The following is a 20,192-nucleotide window of genomic DNA, read 5'->3' on the forward strand; positions in this document are numbered from 1 at the left end:
TGATTTGTCATAATTGTAATAATTATGGCTTACAGCTCATGAAAACCCCAAATTTATAATCTCAGAAAATTAGAATATTGTGAAAAGGTGCAATATTCTAGGCTCAAAGTGTCCCACTCTAATCAGCTAATTCAGCCATAACACCTTGGCTGCCATGATTAAGCACTAGCAAGAGTGCGAAACTAGTCGGCTGTCCTGGTTTATGATTGTGGTGATAATGCATGTTCCTGCTTGAAAATAAAAGACAACTTTTTTGAAAAGTTATTTCGGAGTGCGGCTGTCCATCTCCTTCCTCCTATTGCTACTGCTACGTGCATTGCCAGCACCTTGGTAATCCAACCGTCCCTCATTGTCTATAGGACTCACCTGGAGCAGTGAAAATCTTCACCTGCAAAGGGTTCCTGAGCCTCTTGTCAAGCCACTCCTGAACAACAAACAACGTCAGAAGCGTCTTTCATCAGCTAAAGAAAAACAGACCTGGTCTGTTGCTCAGTTAGAATGAGCTCCGGCGTGTTCGCACAGTCCACGTGCAGAGCCCGCCAGGAAGTTGGCACCGCGCTGCGCTAATCACAGGCAGTGAGACATTTCCTGATCTCTGCAGCCGAGCATCAGGACAATGTCTCCCTGCCCATGATTAGCGCAGAGCGGTGCCGATTTCCTGGCGGGCTCTCCACGTGGACTGTACGAACACGCCGGAGCTAGGGTTGCCACCTCATCCCTTTAAAACAGAACACATATGAATTACACAGGTTCTGAGGCTAATTAATTTAATTTAGATAAGGCTCCACTTGAGTTCAATTACCACCTTAATCAGCCACAGAACCTGTGTAATTCATATGTGTTCTGTTTTAAAGGGATGAGGTGGCAACCCTAGCCGGAGCTCATCCTTATTGCTCAGTGGTCCAAAGTTTTCTTTTCTGATGAGAGCAAATTTTGTATCTCATTTGGAAACCAAGGAGCCAGAGTATGGAGAAAGAATGGAGAGGCATACACTGCAAGATGCTTGAAGTCCAGTGTGAAGTTTCCAGGTGGTGTAATTGTGTGCAGAAATTGATTGGTGTGGTGCATCACATTTATTTGGACTTTTACCCTTCTCCTCTCCTCTCCCCAGAAGACAACGCAGGGAAGAAGACCTGCTGTGGTATGGGAAGAGGCAGATTAGGAACATCTGCCATTTTTGGTAAAGTAAAAAAAAAGGGGGTCTCCATACTTTTCAAGCAAAGGGCCCTGAGACTTCAGGGAGGCCGGATTCTGACCAATGGGGGTAGAAAATGCCCCAGGGCCGAGCATCAGTGAGAATAAACATGGCCCCAATGTTGGTGGGCAGTAGGAGGAGAAATAGTGCTCCATCATTGCTATTAGTGGAAGAAATAGAGCCCCATTGTTGGTGTCATTGGGAGGAATAGTGCCTCATATTGTTGGGAGCAATACTGCCCCAAGGGCCGGGTAAAGTATAGCAAAGGGCCACAGTTTGGAGACCCCTGCTCTAGAGCCCTGACCTTGGGTTCCTGCAGTCAATAGATGGAGCGCCAATGTTAAAAGGGTCCTTAATTTTAGTCAAATCTAGTGCTTTAATGCAACCTATCCCTAGTATCTGATGGCCTAATATAGTATGACTTCAGTCTCTAACCACATCACTAAAACTATTTCTGACCTTTTCCATTAGTAAGTCTTCAGTTTGTAACAGTGTTCTGGAACAATACATTTCATATGCAGCCCCTTTTACCTTGCAAGTTGACAATGAATCTACATTCTCACCAAGCCTTCCATATGAGGGGAAATGGAGTAATAATTAGCTCCTAATTAGAGTTTTCCTGATGATGCAAGTATTACGAAACGCGTAGAAGCTGATTGGATAGATACAAAGGGGGAGTGCACCAGTGCGTCGGAACCATCTGTAGACATACAGGAGCGAGGGACGCACACCCCTCGAGGAACAACACAAACGCTGGTCAGCGGCTATAACGCTCGACACTGCCAGAGATACTCATTCCCGGTCAGAGGCACTTTTCTTGTAAGTGCACTGTTTTTATTAAATACGTTTTTTTTTTAAATACTACACTATGATGAGCCCCTTATTTTTGAGGCAATAAGGAAATCCTTGAAAGAGGGAGAAGGAGGATATACCCAGTGGCGGTCAGAAAAGAAACCATTTTGTGGCCTTTACTATTTGGGGTCTGGTGAGTGTTCAGTCTAGCCGTTGGTGATGGTGGCACATTTGTCGGGTGGAAGAGACAGCTGCACCTTTAATTATTCACTTTATGCAATAAGCACTACCAGCATTGAACTCCTCCCTACTTACCACATTGGAATCCATCGCTCAATTGCAAAATTGTTTGCTGTTCCATTATTGAACTTTTTTAGTGTCGTTTGCACATTTACTAGCTATTTATGGGACTTTGAAATATAATATATGTATATTTTTTTTCTGGTCTTTATTTCACATAAGGAGCACTATCGGCGGTAATAGTTCCAGCACAGGAACACAACGTGCAGTGATTTTGTCCCTAATGTTCCATGTTGACAATTAACCACTGTTTTTTCATTTTTTGCACATTTGTTTTTTCATTTATTGCACATTTTTTATAACATCCATTTATATATTTATTACTTTTTGGTATAGCGTGATATACTATATGAATAAACATACGTGAGTATCAATTATGTCGTTGTACTTGATATAGCACTTTATCTATGGTTGTTTGTGCACTAATTTAGTTCACAGCTTAATAGCACTTTATGAAATTGCACTTTCTGGATAATTATATCAGCGCAGTAAAAAAAAATCCATATGTAATAATTGCCGTATTTGTCAGCGTATACCGCGCATTTTTTTGCCCTGAAATTCAGGGCAAAATCGTGGGTGCGCGATATACGCCGATACCCGCGCTTTGTTCGAACCACTGCGCCGACATATACCGAGTGAGGCAGGCTCGGCTCCTCTCGCGGTCACGTCGTGTGCGTCCTGTACGTCGTTTACTCGAGAGGAGCCGACTCCACCCGAGTGTACTCCGCTCGGTATAGGTCAGCGCAGTGGTTCGAACACAGCGTGGGGAGCGGGGATGGCCGCTGGACGAAGGGCATCCAAACTAAGTATTTTTTTTTTTGCAGGAATCTTCCTTCAAGTTCAGGGGTGCGCGCTATACGCCGGGGCGCGTTATAGCCCAATAAATACAGTAACTTAACAATAGCCATTTGCTGATTGATGAATGACAAGATACATAACCAAAATGTTGCAACCTAAAGTGCTGTATAGCCAACTATGTAATAGATCTGTTTTTCAATGTTCTGCTATATCAGGCATCACACAATATTGTGATTTAGTGGTACTGTTCTTTATAGGTCCATCCCTTTTATATGTATGCCATCAGTATCCTCATTTCTGCCACCGATAGTACACCTTAGTTAAGCACTACTCTCACACTTAGTACCCCCCTTTACATTATTGTACTAATGTAACGCTATTACATATTGAACAGCACCACAACATACCAAAAAAATAAAAATGCTGCGAGTTGTACAATGAATAAATGTGAACCCTTGCCAAGTGTTTGCTACTGTGAGGGCGCATTTCATGACCGCATAAACAATGTATATAATGTACTTTTACAAAACATCTTCACTAGCCCAGACCAACTTTCAATATTATGGAGAAAGGGGTATTTTACAGGTTTTATTACATGAATTAAGCCAAATAAAAAATATACATTAGAACAAAACACTAGAACTTGTTCGTTAACACAATGGTGAAGTTTAAAGTCCTTGAGGTTGCCTGAGTCGAGAAGTCTAGCTGCCACTGAAAATTCAGAAAAAAAAAAATTGTTAAGTTTATTGAAGCAGAAGCCCAGTTTTCAAAAAATAAAAACATCTCCCTCTCCCACCCCACTTTATAATTGTCCAATTACATCACAGATCCTTCCTTTTCTCCAGCCCCATTCAGCACATTAATACTCTATACCCAGGCTGCAAGATGATGGGTTTACAACAGTCTTGGGCTTAGAGGAAGTGGGTTGATTGGTGCTGGCCATCATTTGACCCAAAGACTGAGGACATCAAGTGGGGGAATGGAATTACTGCTTGTGACAGTTCCAGGTTGAAGGAGAATACTGTAGCAAAAGCCACTTCTTATAAATGTCCTAGTCCTTGACCATTACCTTTGTCATACACAGAATTGGAGCTTTAAGCTAGAAAAAAAAAAATTATACACACAAACAAAATAACACTAGACAAATGTTCCACCATGTTGCAGTTCTTAGGCTAAGAGTCAAGAACGCTGCATGCCTCCCACAGTCCACCGCAGACATCAGCCAGGTCCATCCATTCCTGTATTTACACCAGTCTGTGTCCACAGGCATTACAGGCAGCCTGTTAGTTAGCTGAGGGGGGAGCAGACAGGCGAGTGCCGCTGTAGGCTGGCAGTAAGGGAGTTTCAGTTGGGGGGAGGGGGGCGCACACACACCCACTCAGGGTAGCGGTGTGAAGAATATGTGGAAATTCAGAGCAGCCTGCTGGAGTGGTGCCGACTTCTCTTCATACACATTTCTTTCTTACATTTGCTGCCTCCATTTACAATCTGCTTTCTTCAGCCGATGCACATGACGTGCTCCTCTGGCTTCCTCCGCTCAATCCCAGACTCCCCTGATGAATGTACCCCACACTTTACAGCGAGGGGGGGGGACTATTTGATCCCCTGCTGATTTTGTACATTAGCCCACTGACAAATGATCAGTCTATAATTTCAATGGAAAGTTTCGTTTAACAGTTAAAGATAGAACAAAAAAAATCATCCAGAAAAAAAATGCATTTCAAAAGTTATTTCACTCATTAAAATGCAAACCAATTTATAAGTATTGATCCCCTATCAAGATTTTTGGCTTCCAGGTGTCTTCTATACATGCAACGAGCTGATATTAGGCACCCTCCAAAGGTTAGTGCTCCTAATCTCAGCTTGTTACCTGTATAAAGAACACCTGTCTACAGAAGCCAATCAGATTCCAAACTCTTCACCATTGCAAAGAGCTGTCCAAGGATGTCAGGGAAAAGATTGTAGACCTACACAAGGCTGGAATGGAATACAAGACCATCGCCAACTAGCTTGATGACAGGGTGACAACAGTTGGTGTGATTATTCACAAATAGAAGAAACACAAAATAACTGTCAATCTCCCTCGATCTCACATTGTGGAGTTTCAATGAGAACGGTGAGGAATCCGCCCAGAACTACATGGGAGAATCTTGTCAGCTATCTCAAGGCTGCTGGGACCATAGTCACCAAGAAAACAATTGGTAACACACTAAGCCGTTAAAGACTGAATTGCTGCAGTGCCCGCCATGTTTCCCCCCCCGCTCTAGAAAGCGCATGTACAGGCCTGTCTGAAGTTTGCTAATAAACATCTGAATGATTCAGAGGATAACTTTGTGATGGTTTTGTGGGCAGAGAAGACCAAAATCCAGCTCTATGACAACAACTTGCCATGTTTGGAGGAGGAATGCTGCCTATGACCCCAAGTTTCTGCCAAGGGGACAGGACAACTTCACTACATCAGAGGGACAATTGACGGGGCCCATGTACTGTCAAATTTTGGGTGAGAACCTCCTTCCCTCAGCCAGGGCATTGAAACATGGGTCGTTTTAAAACACAACTTAAAATTTCTGAACTTATTCATATGCAAGGATTGCATGGGTTGTTACCGACATGCGTTGAAAGTTTTATGTCAACAGCACAGTTAGAAATATATTTACCTAGAAAAAAATGGCAATGTGTTCAATACTTTACCAGCTAAAGTAGAGCAGTGCTAAATAGTAAAAATGGCCTGGTCATGAAGGGGTTAAAATCTTCCAGCGCCAAAGTGGTTAAATCAACAGCTTTCCATCCAGGCTTAGATTACCATGCAGTTAGGACATTACAGACCAGGACATAATGAATACAGAATGTGTTGGTGATCATTTGGTTTGTGGCAGAAAATTCCAATCCTAATAAAATAAGTAATTTGATTTTCACTTACACAATAATATTATTGATGGGGATGTGAATTAGTTTTACAAAGAATCCAATAAATCCCATAATTGCAAATCCAATTGCAGTTGCCATTGCGATCTTCTGGAATTCTGCAAATAAAATGATACATTTATTAGCCACATCACATGATAAGCAAAAGTGAAATCAGAGCGGATTCTTGCCCAGTTTTCCTTTAGATTCACCAAAGCAAATTGGGTCAGACGGTCCTTCTTGAGGTACTTTATTTTTTAAAGTTAAGCCTAAAACTAAAATCTGTAAACTTAAGGCTGGCTATACATTATACAATTTTCTTCAATAGATTTCATTTGGATTTATCAAAACCATATAATATGACGGTCAAATCTAAGCACTTTCAATGTGTGTGTAATCAGGCAGGCCTTTGTACTACACAGTTGAAGGTAAATCTAAGAGAAATTGAAAAAGAAAATTGTATGGTGTATGGCCAGCTTAACCCATCTAAGCCCTGTAAAGCAAAAATCGCTATACACACACACACACACACACACACACACACACACACACACCTTTTCTGAAAGCAATGTGGTCTGGTCTCCAGTGGCAGATGCTGTCTGCAAGAGATAGCTGACAAATGCCAGGAAAGCGACATCACCCATAGGAGTTACTATGGGGCTTCCATTGTCGGCTGCCTCAGAGATAATGTGATATGACGACAGCATGTGAATTAAGCTCCATGCACACTGGCATTTATTAGCGCAAAAAGGCTGATTATAGGGCTTTTGTCGGTTTCAGGAGCGATTCGTTTTTTTTTACAGAAAAAAAAAAAAAAACCCAAACAAGCTAGACAAAAAGCAGTTGGCTTTTAGCGTTTTTTTTTCCTGTCAGAAAATGTTCAAATAATTTTTCTCTGCTCCTAGACGCTGAAGCTCAAACACCACCAATAGCCTAGTAGTGCGAGTAGACACAGGATAACACTGTTTAGCTTCTAGGCACTTTAAAAACACTAGTGAGCATGGAGCCCAGGGTGAAGAAAGAAGGGGGGGGGGGGGAGATTTAAATTTGGATTTTTTTTTTTTTTTAATAAAATGCTTTTAGAGCATTAAAGATAGTTATCCATTAATAATTTAGTTTATTCACCATGAAATGGAGCTTGGGTTTGTAGCATGAGGCTGTATATTCTGCAATATTTGGCTCTGCAAGCTGCGATGCACTGCATTGATGTCACATTAACTAGGAGATAAAGCAAAGTTCAGGAATATGCTTTTATCCAGTTTTGCAAATCTATCCACTCACCATCTGCCACCATGTTTTTCATTGTTTTCACTGCCGCCTCACCAGCCGTCCCATTAAAGTGAATTGGACTGTTGGCGAGTCAGCAGCAGGTCAGAGAAAAAGCCACTTGCAGGACAGAGATGAAAGTTGCTCCAAAAAAAAAAAAAAAAAAATGTACTCGATTTAAATCAAATCCACCCTGATGGAGCCTAATGCTATGTGAAAATATGTGCCATTGATTGGTGTCCAATTGCAGTGTAAACAGAATTTGCCAGTTATCGGCAGTCCTCTCCTCATGCTGACATCCTGAGGATGGGAGAGCCAGTAAGCAGCAATCCACACAGGAGACATTACACTGATCATCAGTGTAATAATGATCAGTGCACATCAGTGAAGGAGAAAAATTACTTATTCTAAAGATTTTATAACAAAAATATCTTCCAAATTTTTGGTTTATTTGGCAAAAATTAAAAACCAAGTGGTAAGTAAATACAACAGCTGCACGATTCTGCAATAAAAAAAAAAAAAAAATAAGGAGATAGGCCGCAAGAATTCTGAGAATCGTTCTCTAACATCTTTCACATTAAAACGACAACACTCCCTGCATGCAGCAAAGTGCAAACACAGCAGACAACTTAGAGGAGATTATATATATATATATATATATATATATATATATATATATATATATATATATATATATATATATATATATATATATATATATATATATATATATATATATATATATATATATATATATATATATATATATATATATATATATATATATATATATCTCTAAGGAGATGGTCAGAGACTGCAGACGTAATAAAGGAAATGATCAGAGACTGCAGATGAAATACAGGAGATGGTCAGAGACTGCAGACATGATGCACCATGTAGCCAGCATTGGGTCCTAAAGAATAACTGCGGAGCAGCGGTGGGAAACAAGAAACGTGAGTTTAGCACAGCAGTGCTATTACACTTTTAAATAGCCCATAAACAAAAAGTTGATTTTGCGTGGGAGATCCGCTTTAATGCACTGCTGCTGCCATGGAGACAGAGACCAGTGATGTCAATAGTGTCAAGACAGCAACCCTGGTTGTTCGCCCACTGGTCTATTGTCGCAGGATTCCCTCCATCCACCTGGAATGTGCAGATGTGGGAATTAGATGATATTTTTTATTCCAGTGTAATGACCAAAAAAAAAAGAATTTTTGTACTCACTGTAAAATCCATTTCTCCGAGTTCATAGACGGACACAGCATCCTTTGACCTTAGGGTTATGCTTCTTCCTACCAGGAGATTTAGGCAGAATTCTTACAGCACTTAAGGTGTTAAAAAAACTTTCCTTCATGCCGCTCCTCCCAGGGGGCGTGGCTCCCCCAGGCATAACCCACACCCTGCTCCAGCAGCTTCAGTTCGTAACAAGCAGTACAAACCAAGGAGGGGTGGGTGCTGTGTCCGTCTATGAACTCAGAGAAATGGATTTTACGGTGAGTACAAAAATCCTTTTTTCTCTTTCGTTCATAGACGGACACAGCATCCTTTGACCTTAGGGACGTCCCCAAGCAGTGTCAAAAAAAAAACGAGGGGTGGGAAAGATAACACAGCAAACAACAGGTTACACCCCAAACAAAACCGGAGTTACTCAACGGAGGAACTTCAACCTTAAACTGCCGCCTGTAACACCCTGCGGCCGAATGAGGCATCAGAAGATGCACCCACATCCACCTTATAAAACTTTGAAAAAGTGTGGACCGACGACCAGGTCGCAGCCTTACACACCTGTAACACAGAGGCTTGGTGTCGGAAAGCCCAGGAGGCTCCAATCGCCCTGGTCGAATGCGCCGTGACCCGAAAGGGAGGCGCCCGCCCCTTCAGGGCGTAGGCCTGAAGCACAACCTGTCGGATCCACCTGGAAATGGTGGCCGACGAGACTGCCAGGCCCTTACTGGGACCGGACACAGACACGAACAGCGAGTCCGACTTCCGGAACGGAGCTGTCGCCGACAAGTAAACTCGAAGGGCCCGAACCACATCCAGAGAATGTAAAACGGCTTCCTTCGGGTTCTTCGGCTGAGGACATAATGATGGAACAATGTCCTCGTTAATGTGAAAGGCCGAAACGACCTTCCGAAGAAAAGAAGGTCGCGGGTGCAGCACCGCCTTATCCTGATGGATGACCAAGTAGGGGGCCTTGCAAGACAGGGCCGCCAGTTCAGACACTCGTCTGATAGAGGTAATAGCTACCAGAAAGACCACCTTCTGCGACAAAGTCAGCAAGGGGATCTCCCGAATGTCCTCAAAGGGGGCACGCTGAAGCGCCGAGAGGACCAAGTTCAAGTCCCAAGAAGGTAGCGGAGGGCGCACCGGGGGGGCCACATGCCGGACCCCCTGCACAAATGTGCGAACCAAAGAGTGCGCTGCCACGGGACGCTGAAAATAAACAGCCAGAGCAGAAATCCGACTCTTGATCGTGCTCAAGGCAAGAGCCTGGTCCACTCCCCGCTGTAGGAACAGCAGGATCCAGGACACCACGTAAGTACGGGGGTGCCACTTCATCTCCTCACACATAGAGATGTATGCTTTCCATGTACGATGATAAATTTTTCGAGAAGTGGACTTCCGTGCACGCATCATGGTAGAGATTACCGGGCCCGACAGGCCCCGGTCCTTCAGTACCTGGTTCTCAACAGCCACGCCGTTAAAGCCAGTGACCGTAAAGCAGGATGGAAGATCGGGCCCTGAGACAGGAGATCTTCCCTCAGAGGCAGGCGCCAGGGGGCGTCTGCCACCAGACGTACCAGGTCCGCGTACCAAGAGCGACGCGGCCAATCTGGGGCGATCAGGATCGTTGGAATCCCTTCAGCTTCCACCCTGCGCAGCAGGCGGGGTAGGAGCCTTAGAGGAGGGAAGGCGTAAATCAGGTGATAGTGACCCCAGGGAGCCACCAGCGCGTCTGCCCACGGGTCCCTTGACCTGGCCACAAACCGTGGTACCTTCCGATTGAGACGGGACGCCAGAAGGTCCACGTCTGGAGTGCCCCATTTTTGGCACAGGATCTGAAACACCTCCGGGTGGAGAGACCACTCCCCTTGATCCAGAGTCGTGCGACTTAGGAAGTCGGCTTGCCAATTCAGAACTCCCGGAATGTATACCGCTGACAGGGCCGGAACGGACCTTTCGGCCCACCGAAGTATGTGAGCGACCTCCGTCGCCGCGGCCGAGCTCCTTGTGCCGCCCTGATGATTGACGTACGCCACGGCCGTGGCGTTGTCGGACTGGATCCTGACAGGACGGCCCTGCAGCTCCAGGGACCACCTGACAAGGCACAGCTTGATCGCTCGGAGCTACAGGATATTGATCGGCAGGCGGGACTCCTCCTGAGTCCAGCGCCCCTGGGCTGACTGGGTGCCCCAGACGCCCCCCCAGCCGAAGAGGCTGGCATCCGTCGTGACCACTGTCCAGCGGCATGGAAGAAAAGACTTCCCGGACCGAAGCACCGGAGACGTCAGCCACCATGCCAGGGAAGACTTGGCCAGATGGCTCAACCGAATCTGGCGATCCAGAGAAGATGGGACCCTGTCCCATCGTGACAGAATCTCCTTCTGTAGTACCCTGGTGTGAAATTGGGCATACGGAACCGCCTCGAAGGAGGCCACCATCAGACCCAGAACCCGCATGCAGAAGCGAAGAGACGACCACTTCTGGGTCGACAACTGTCTCACTGCAGATTGCAGGGTCCGCAGTTTTTCCGATGGGAGGAACACTTTTGCCTCCCCCGAATCCAAAACCATCCCCAGGTGTTCCAGCCTCTGGGACGGAACCAACACTGATTTTTTGAGATTCAGAAGCCAGCCGAACTCCTGCAGAGTCCGACACGTGATGGACACGTCCTCCTCTAACTCTGAGCTTGAAGAAGCTCTCAGGAGAAGGTCGTCCAGGTATCCCACGATAGCAATCCCTCGCTGCCTTAGCAAGGCCAGGATCGGGGCGAGCACCTTGGTGAACACCCGTGGTGCCGACGCCAGCCCGAACGGGAGGGCCACGAATTGATAGTGGTCCTCCCCGATCGCAAAACGCAGATACCTTTGGTGGCTTGTGCAAACGGGGACATGCAGGTATGCATCCATGATGTCCAAGGACGCCATGAAGTCCCCCTGGTGGAGGGCCGCTATGATAGAACGGACCGACTCCATCCTGAATCGCTGCACCTTGACAAAGGAGTTGAGGGCCTTTAGGTCCAGGACAGGGCGAACCCCTCCCTTCTTGGGAACCACGAACAGATTGGAGTAGAAACCCCGAAACCGCTCCAGCGAGGGAACCGGCACAACCACCCCCCTGTCCAGAAGATCCTGGACAGCCCCGGACAGGGCTAGCCGACGATCCGGAGGAAGCTGGAGGTTGGATGGAAAAAATCTGTTTGGGGGACAAGAGAGGAACTCTATCTTGTACCCCGAGGCGACCACCTCGCAAACCCAACGGTCGGTCAGAAGAGAATTCCACCGATCCGCAAAGTCGTGAAGCCGTCCCCCCACCCGAGACCCGGGCGGGGGCAGACCTTCATGCGGAAGCAGGCTTGTCCGCAGGCTTGTTTGGTTTGTTAAACCAGGGGCGCTTACGCCCGGCAGCAGGGGCTTTTGCCCCTTTGCGGACCTTTTCCAGCCGCGCTGGGCGCACAAAAAAAAAACGCTTAGGGGTAGTAAAAGTAGGACCTTGCTTGCGGCAAGGTTCCTTACCCTTCCCCGACTGAGGGAGCAAGGTGCTCTTACCTCCAGTGGCATCCTTAATGATGTCATCCAGGGATGCCCCAAAGAGCCGTCCGCCCTTAAAGGGCAAATCCGCCAAGGCCTTTTTCGAGGACTGGTCAGCCGACCAGCACTTCAGCCATATAAGGCGGCGCAGAACCACTGCGTAGACAGAAGCCCTGGAAAGCAAAGGAATCGAATCCATAGCCGCCTCACAGAGAAACTTCTGACCCTGAATCAACTGCTCAGCCAGGTCCCTAGAGGACTCGGAAGCACCCTGGACCTCCAGATCCTGCAGCAGGAGCTTCGCCCTTTCAGTTAGCGTCTGAGCAACCAGGGCTCCAGCCAGAGCCGGCCTTACCGCCGAACCCACCACCGAGAACAGGGAGCGGGCCACGGCCTCCACTCACCTATCAGCGGGGTCCTTGAAAGCAGGAGCCCCCTCCACAGGCAACGTAGTAGCCTTACTCAGTCTGGACACAGGAGGGTCCACCGACGGAGGAGTGACCCACTTTTTTAAAAAGTCCTCCTCCAGGGGGTAACGGGTAGCAAAGCAGTAAAAGCCTTTTGCGGTGTATCCCATTCCTTATACAACAAATTGTCCAAATAAGGAACACAAGGGAATACCTTAGCGGTACGCGGTGGTTTGCGGAATCCAAAAGGGACTGACACCGCTGGTGTCTCCGCCACATCCTCTAAATGAAGAGTCTCACGTACCGCAGTAATAAGAGCTCCAACAAATTCCTTGTCAGCAGACTCCGCAGCAGAGTCATCCTCGCTGTCCATGTGGGTTAAGCCCGCATCCTCTGACATGACAGAACCAGAAGCAGCAACAGCGTTATCAGATTCTGCGTCAGAGATATCCCCAGAAACAGCCTCCGGGGGGGGGGGGGGGGGGCTTTTTACCCCCCAACCGAGCACTGGCAGCTTCAAACCTGGTGAGAAAAGACTCCAGGACAGCCGACACCGACTCAACAGATGTGGCAGGGGAAGGGGCGCTAAGGGTTAATTCCGGCATTGTGAGGAATGAGGGGCCTGATTCAGGCTCCATATTGCAGCTGCCGTGTCACCCCCACTGCCAATGGCAGGAAAAAATTCCCCCACAGGTCACCTCCCGGCCGCTAGAGCACAGTATGGGGCCCCCTGAGACTCACCACCCCCCTGGTACAGCGCGGTCTGTGAAGGACAAGCGTGTGCTGAGGAGAAGCTGCAGCGCTGCGTCTGTCCCCTCAGAGGATTCGCGGTCTTTTTTTCCCCGCCGAAACGGCCACTAGAGGCCGAACTAGTGCTGAAAACGGCGCCGGCCACAAGAAAATGGCCGCCGAATAATACAAGTGCGGCTCTGGCAAAATGGCCGCCATTGCGCAGTTTTAAAAAGACAGTGTACCCAAAAAAGACAGTACACCAAAACAGCACACACAAAAATGCCCAGAATGACCACCACAGTCCCCTGCAGCGACACAGAACAGCCCCAGCCATACACGAGTGAAAAATATGAGCCCCAGGGAAAAAAAAACCCTGCCTGCACAGCCGTCACCCAAAGGGGGAAGGAGGGAGAGGAATAAGGGAGAGAGGAAAGCAGGGAAAAACCCTCAGTCGACCTCCCAAGGGAAAACATTCCAGCCAGACCACTTACCCGAGTAAGAGGCCACTACTTACCTGTCCTGCGACTACCCGGCTGGAGATATCCCAGACAGACCAACGTCCGCGAACGGCATGGTTGTCAGCCAGACACACTGTGACAAGGCCATAGAGACCGGTCATATGTGTGCCCTAGAACCAAAGTTCCCCGGCCGCCCCTGGAGCAATGGGGCCTGTCGTGGACGTCCCAAAGCGGAGCTGAGGGCCGGCACACGCTCGAAGGCCGAACCTGGGGGGACTACAAGGGTCGAGGACCCAGCCTGTCACCCAGTCGGCTGTTGATAGAAGAATCGCAGGATTCAAAAATAAAATAGCGAGGAAAAAAACTCGCAAGATGCAAAAAAATTCGCAAGAAAAAAACTCCAGAGTCCAGGACTCCAGAGAGAGCCTGACTCTCCTGACGGTTAGGCAGAAACAAACTGAAGCTGCTGGAGCAGGGTGTGGGTTATGCCTGGGGGAGCCACGCCCCCTGGGAGGAGCAGCATGAAGGAAAGTTTTAACACCTTAAGTGCTGTAAGAATTCTGCCTAAATCTCCTGGTAGGAAGAAGCATAACCCTAAGGTCAAAGGATGCCGTGTCCGTCTATGAACGAAAGAGAAAAACTATCAATATATGGACTGCATAAGTGGCTTAGTGTTAAATGGATCTTGAAAGAACAGAGCAAGGGAGACAGATAGGGGAGAAAGGGACAGTTCAGTGACCAATGTGTAATTAAAAAATGCAGTGCTCACTCAATTCAGAGATGAGGCATTGAAGTTCACACAGCTTGGATTCTGTGTATCTGGCTGCTGACTGTTCTTCATATCTCCCACACAAATCCCCCTTTCCTTCATAGCTGTACATCGGCATAGGAGAGTGGGCAGGCCGGGCAGACACAGAGGGAGGGAGGAGGGGCAGCTGTATGCAATACATCGTTCCGTTCATCTGGGAGGGGAGAGTGAACTTTGGTGGGCTGTGTGTGAGATGAGTGTCAGAAGACACTCCAATCAGCTGCAGCCACCTGCCCCTAAATGCGCAGACTGATTCTCCTGTCCCACAGACAGGAGAAATCAGTCTGTTTTCTCAAACTGTCACCGCATGGCCCCCCCCACAGTGTAGGATCTCAGGGAACTTCGGCAACCCTGATTGTTCTGCCACTCCCACGGATGTGATGACAGCCAGTGATCCGTCTCACAGCTCTGCACTCGCCAATCAGGGAGATGAGAGGGGTCACTGTCCAGTGTCCACAGGTACAAATCACGAGGAAGGGGAGAGCCTGGGTGGGGGCAGTATGCTGAAACTACAGCATCCATTGATGGGGAACGGCGCCTTGATAAGTCAGCCAATCGGTGCAAAGACACAGCTCTGCGGAGGGAGGAGCCGGAATGACGTCATGAATAATCGATTATGCCGGCTGCCGCATCGATGCCGAATCGGGAAGAGCAAAATCGTGACCATCGATGCGGCAATCATTTTAAACACCCCTAATAATATATATTTTTTTTATTATGTTTGGGGGTTCCAAGTAATTTTTAGCAAAAAAATGTTGATTCTTTGTCTAAATGTCTAAATCTTTTTCTGACACTTTAAGTTAATTAAAGTGTCAGAAAAAGATTTAGACTTTAAATGGTTAAACTTCCTGCATTTACACACAGAAGTTTATCCCTTTGATCTAAGAAGGAAGTGTTCGTTACAATGTTTCATGTTAAAAACTTGTAGAGATGGGGGGGGGGGGGTGAATCGAGATCACAATTGTTTTTTTTTTTTTTTTTACGATTAATTGTGCAGCTCTAATAAATACTACCAAAAGCAAGCATTGTCTCAAACTTTTGTTTGGGTACAGTGTTACATGACCGCGTAATTGCCATTCAAAGTGCGACAGCACTAAGGAGCCAAAGACTGGCCTGGGCAGGAAGCCAGATCTTTACTTGGATTTCTACTTTAATCACTTGACTAAAACATTTCAAGTCTGTCCCCCCATCACATAACCAATCCCCCCCAATCTACAGCTTAAATTGTAGTGTGTGCCACACTAATACTACAGAACTCATGTCTAGGCTTTTGTTCTTTTAGACCCCTTTCACCCTGGGGTGTTTTTTCAGGCGCTTTAGCTTAAAAAAAAAAAAAAAAAAAAAAGCGCCTGAAAGAAGCTGCATCTGCAATCCCAATGTGAAAGCCCGAGTGCTCTGGCAGGGCGTCAAAAAAAAAAAAAAAAGTCCTGCAAGCAGCTTCTTTGCAGCGCTTTAGGAGCGTACACTGCTCATAAAGCCCCCTTCCCATCGAAGCACTTTTTTTTTATTATTTTTTTTAACGCCAAAGCGCCTGAAAAACGCCCCATTGTGAAAGGGGTCTTAGCGGCACATTACCAGCATTTTTCTGGTGCTGGCAGTGTGAAAGGGCTCCTGAAAAACGCCCCAGTGTGAAAGGGGCCTTACAGATAGCCATATATATGGTAATAACTAGCTCTTAAAAGCATGATTCCTCACCTTTTCTGTCTGGCTTAGTACACCTCTTGACAAGTCTGATGGAATCTTTCACAAATTGGCGGCTGGGCTCAACAAACTGCATTACCTGATCCATGGTGCCTAAAAGGAAGGGAAAGAAAAAAAAGTTGAAACAATATAGAATAAATAAATATGCAATATATATATATATATATATATATATATATATATATATATATATATATATATATATATATATATATATATATATATATATATATATATATATATATATACACATATACATATACACACACACACACACACACACACACACACACACACACACACACACCTCAGATTGAGAGTAACGTGGTTAAAGAGCATTTCACAATACGAGCACTGTATTTCCATAAATCCCAACTCCTAACTCGCAAAACGAGCAGGATTCAGGCCAAAGTGGTGTGCAGTACCACGTTTGGCCTGAGGTGAAGGGGGTGCCGGAGCCATTGGGAAACAGCCGGAAAGGCCCGAGGACAGTTCAGCTGACCTCGGAAAGGCGTGTTAACCGAGTCTTTCTGCGGTTTGCCGAGGTCAGCCGAACTGTACTCTGGCCTTTTAGGCCGTTTCTGAGGCTCCCCTGGCCACATGCGGTATTGCATGCCATTGAAGTCAATGTGGGACTAATTATTTTCCTTTACATTGACTTCAATGGGGAAACTCGCTTTGATATGCGAGTACTTTGGAATACGAGCATTCTCCTGGAACGGATTATGCGAGTAATACAAGGTTCCACTGTATATGGATTAAACACACAGCGCGCTTCGATTGCATACATTTAAAAATGCAGTTATGTGCAGTGTCTGTAAATAGGCCCTTACAGCGCTGTCCCTTTTATATCAAAGTGCAGTCTACATTACATTGACTTAAAGCGGGACTGCACTGCTAAGTGGGGCTGTGATGTGAAGGGGAACAGAGCACACTGTGGCACAGCTGTGAAGCGAATTTGCCATGTAAATGAGGGAGGTTTAACAATTTTAACCGCTTGCCGCCCGCCAAATGACGGCTGGGTGGTGCGGCTATTGTTCTGGCGTCCTCGGCCCTCTAGGGGGCATGCGGCCCCTGTCGCATCACCCGGGCACAGATGCGCGATGTCCGCTGGGCACCCGCGATTGCCTAGAACACAGCAGGACCTTGGATCTGTGGACCACAGATCCACATCCAGTCAGGAGAGGAGACCGATTGTGTGTCCCCAGTACAGAAGAACACTGATCGGTATCCTGCCCTTGCGAGTCCCCTTCCCCTACAGTTAGAATCACTCACTAAGAATCACTCACTAGGTAACACATTTAACCCCTTGATTGCCCCCCCTAGTGTTAACCGCATTCCCTGCCAGTTACATTTATACAGTAATCAATGGTTATTTTTAGTTCTGATCGCTGTATAAATGTGAATGGTCCCAAAACAGCATCAAAAGTGTCCGATATGTCCGCTTCAATATCGCATATCGGGGGAAAAAAAAAAAAAAAAAAAAAAAAGAAGATTGCCACCATTACTAGTTAAGAAAAAAAAATAATCCTTAAAGCAGAGTTCCAACCACAATTAGCATGTTTTAAATGTATGTCCTTTCATCCTGCGTTTTTATAATATAAATCCGGTCACTTACTATTTTACAATCCGCCGCCGATCCGCATAGATATTCAAAAACGATAGTTTATAAAACTATATCTACACCGTTGTCATTTTGCTTGTGGGCAATGTGAAGCCTACAGTCACTTACTTCCTGGAAGTCTTGGATGGGGAGTGATAATTGGGTAGCGCACTGCATCCTGGGAAATGATGACACACATTACCCAGGAGCATTAGAGGGAGATGATGTCAGAATCCTAGGTGGATTCAAAGGCAGATTTCGTGGGACCACATAGTAACAGGCATTTCCAGACGAGTAAAAAAAAAAAAAAAATTTATTTTTTAGTCGTAAGCTAGAGTTTAAAGCAAAATTGTTTTTTGATGGAACCTCCACTTTAATTCTATCCCCTATTTTGTAGATGCTATAACTTGTGCAAACCAATCAATATACGCTTATTGCGTTTTTTTCTCAAAAAATTTGCAGAAGAATATGTATCGGCCTAAACTGAAGAAAGAAAATGGGGGGAGGGGGCAAGAGAAAGGGTACAGCTGCTGCACTGAATGGTGTATCAAACCAGGAACAAATGAAGAATAAAGGGGTAGTGCTGCGCTGCGAATAGGAAATGGGGGTAATTTGCAGAGGAAGTATGGCAAATCCTTATATATGGAAAAATATAATCTGGCTACTAATCATAAATAGCAATAGTAAAGGATGATACTGGTATACCATAACAAATAGATATCATCAAAATAAACAGGCTACCGTGCAGCCAAAGCTAGCTGACAGAATGTGAAATAGTACAGAGTGACAGTGCTGGTGTCATATAGTTAAATATCAGTACATTTGGTACTACTGTATTTCACTATATGACACCAGCACTGTCACTCTGTACTATTTCACATTCTGTCAGCTAGCTTTGGCTGCACGGTAGCCTGTTTATTTTGATGATATCTATTTGTTATGGTATACCAGTATCATCCTTTACTATTGCTATTTATGATTAGTAGCCAGATTATATTTTTCCATATATAAGGATTTGCCATACTTCCTCTGCACATTACCCCATTTCCTATTCACAGCGCAGCACTACCCCTCTATGACCGTGTATTGTCATTTAAAGTGCCACAGCGCTGAAAAAAGGCTTGGGCAGGAGGGTTTAATTGCCCTGTATTGAGGTGGTTAAAGACCAAACCTTTTCTGGCATTTGTTGCTTACAAGTAAAAAAAAAAAAAAAAAATATTATTTTCTTCTAGATTACTTGGAACACCCAAACATGAGATTATATATATATATATTATATATATATATATATTTTTTAGCAGGCATTCTCTCTCAAAAAAATAGCTGCCACTAAACCAGTCCCTAGTGCCTAAAAAGGTTAGGGACTCCTGCTTTACACCAGCATGCTGAACACACTGCACTGAACACATCACAAATGCCTGTAAAAAAATTAAAAACCCACACAGATTACAAACGTCCCTCATTGTTTACAGTTTTTTGCCTCTGAGCTCCTGTACCTTTCCTTTTCCTCCTCCCCTTCTGTTTGGACTGAGAAATGTACATTAGTTGTGGTCATATACAGTACACCACACACCCCCCCCCCCCCCCCCCCCATAGTCCATCTTGGGAGAGATCAGGAAAGGGTGACTACATTCCTACATACAGTGGGACATAGAGAATGAACGTAGTCACCCTGTAACAGGAAGTCAGATCACAGCAGAAAAGGGAAGGACTGTGGAGATTTGGAGGAGGCTAAGAGAAATAGGAAGTCTCCCCTGATATAAGAAAACACACATAAATAGAACTTTTCCTAACCCAAGTTTAGTGTCCCTTAAACATCCAACTGTAACCTCTTCATAGGAAACACACGGATGTATAATGGAGAGCTGGCACTGACTCCCCGTATAGAATAATCTCGGCTCACTGAGCTGTGCCCTCAGACCGTATGAGAAGTCCATACCCCCAAGTCCCAGCTATACGTACCGTGTGTAAAATGGAGTAGCTGCTCAGACACTGTCTTCTCTCCGGCCTCTGATCACTGGGACACGTAGCACTGCTCACACACCGACTTCTATATCAAACACGTCACCGGATGTCTGCCCCGCCTGCGCCTATCACATAACACTTCGTCTACGTTTACCAGCCCACAGGAAATACTACGGTGGACGCTCTATCCCCGCTCTCTGGATCTCTATGGTCTGGTGGGCGGAGAGTTGGAGCTGGATCGTATACGCTGAGCTGGCGCTTTTTTTTTTTCCTTTTTCGTGAAACTTTATTGTTCCCGTTAAGACCTTGAGTTTCTTACAGAAAAAAGCTCTGAGTAATCAAGTAAAGGCGCTGGGCCAGATTCACAAAAGAGATACGACGGTGTATCTCAGATACACCATCGTATCTCGGATTTTTTCTGGTCCTATCTATGCACCTGATTCATAGAATCAGATACGCATAGATAGGGCTAAGATCCGACAGTGTCACACTGTGTTACACTGTCGGAT

At 45.9% G+C, this 20,192-nt stretch overlaps 1 protein-coding gene across 1 annotated transcript; it reads right to left on the minus strand.

The window, feature by feature from the left end:
• Positions 1-3,659: 3,659 nt before the first annotated feature.
• On the minus strand, positions 3,660-19,801 carry SEC61G (SEC61 translocon subunit gamma). The gene is made up of 4 exons (XM_040353166.1): positions 19,681-19,801; positions 16,110-16,208; positions 6,006-6,108; positions 3,660-3,796 (listed from the first exon to the last, which is right to left on the minus strand). The coding sequence occupies exons 2-4, from the start codon at positions 16,201-16,203 to the stop codon at positions 3,787-3,789; spliced, it is 207 nt and encodes a 68-aa protein (XP_040209100.1). The 5' UTR covers positions 16,204-16,208; positions 19,681-19,801; the 3' UTR covers positions 3,660-3,786.
• Between the last annotated feature and the right edge of the window lie 391 nt (positions 19,802-20,192).

Source organism: Rana temporaria, chromosome 5 (genome assembly GCF_905171775.1).
Source record: "Rana temporaria chromosome 5, aRanTem1.1, whole genome shotgun sequence".
Classification (NCBI taxonomy): domain Eukaryota; kingdom Metazoa; phylum Chordata; class Amphibia; order Anura; family Ranidae; genus Rana; species Rana temporaria.

Excerpts from the sequence above, each read along its gene's own strand:
- SEC61G (XM_040353166.1), bottom strand. The coding sequence starts at position 16,203 with ATGGATCAGGTAATGCAGTTTGTTGAGCCCAGCCGCCAATTTGTGAAA. Across the intron at positions 6,109-16,109 it reads TACTAAGCCAGACAGAAAAG|AATTCCAGAAGATCGCAATG; the intron begins GTGAGGAATCAT and ends TTTTATTTGCAG.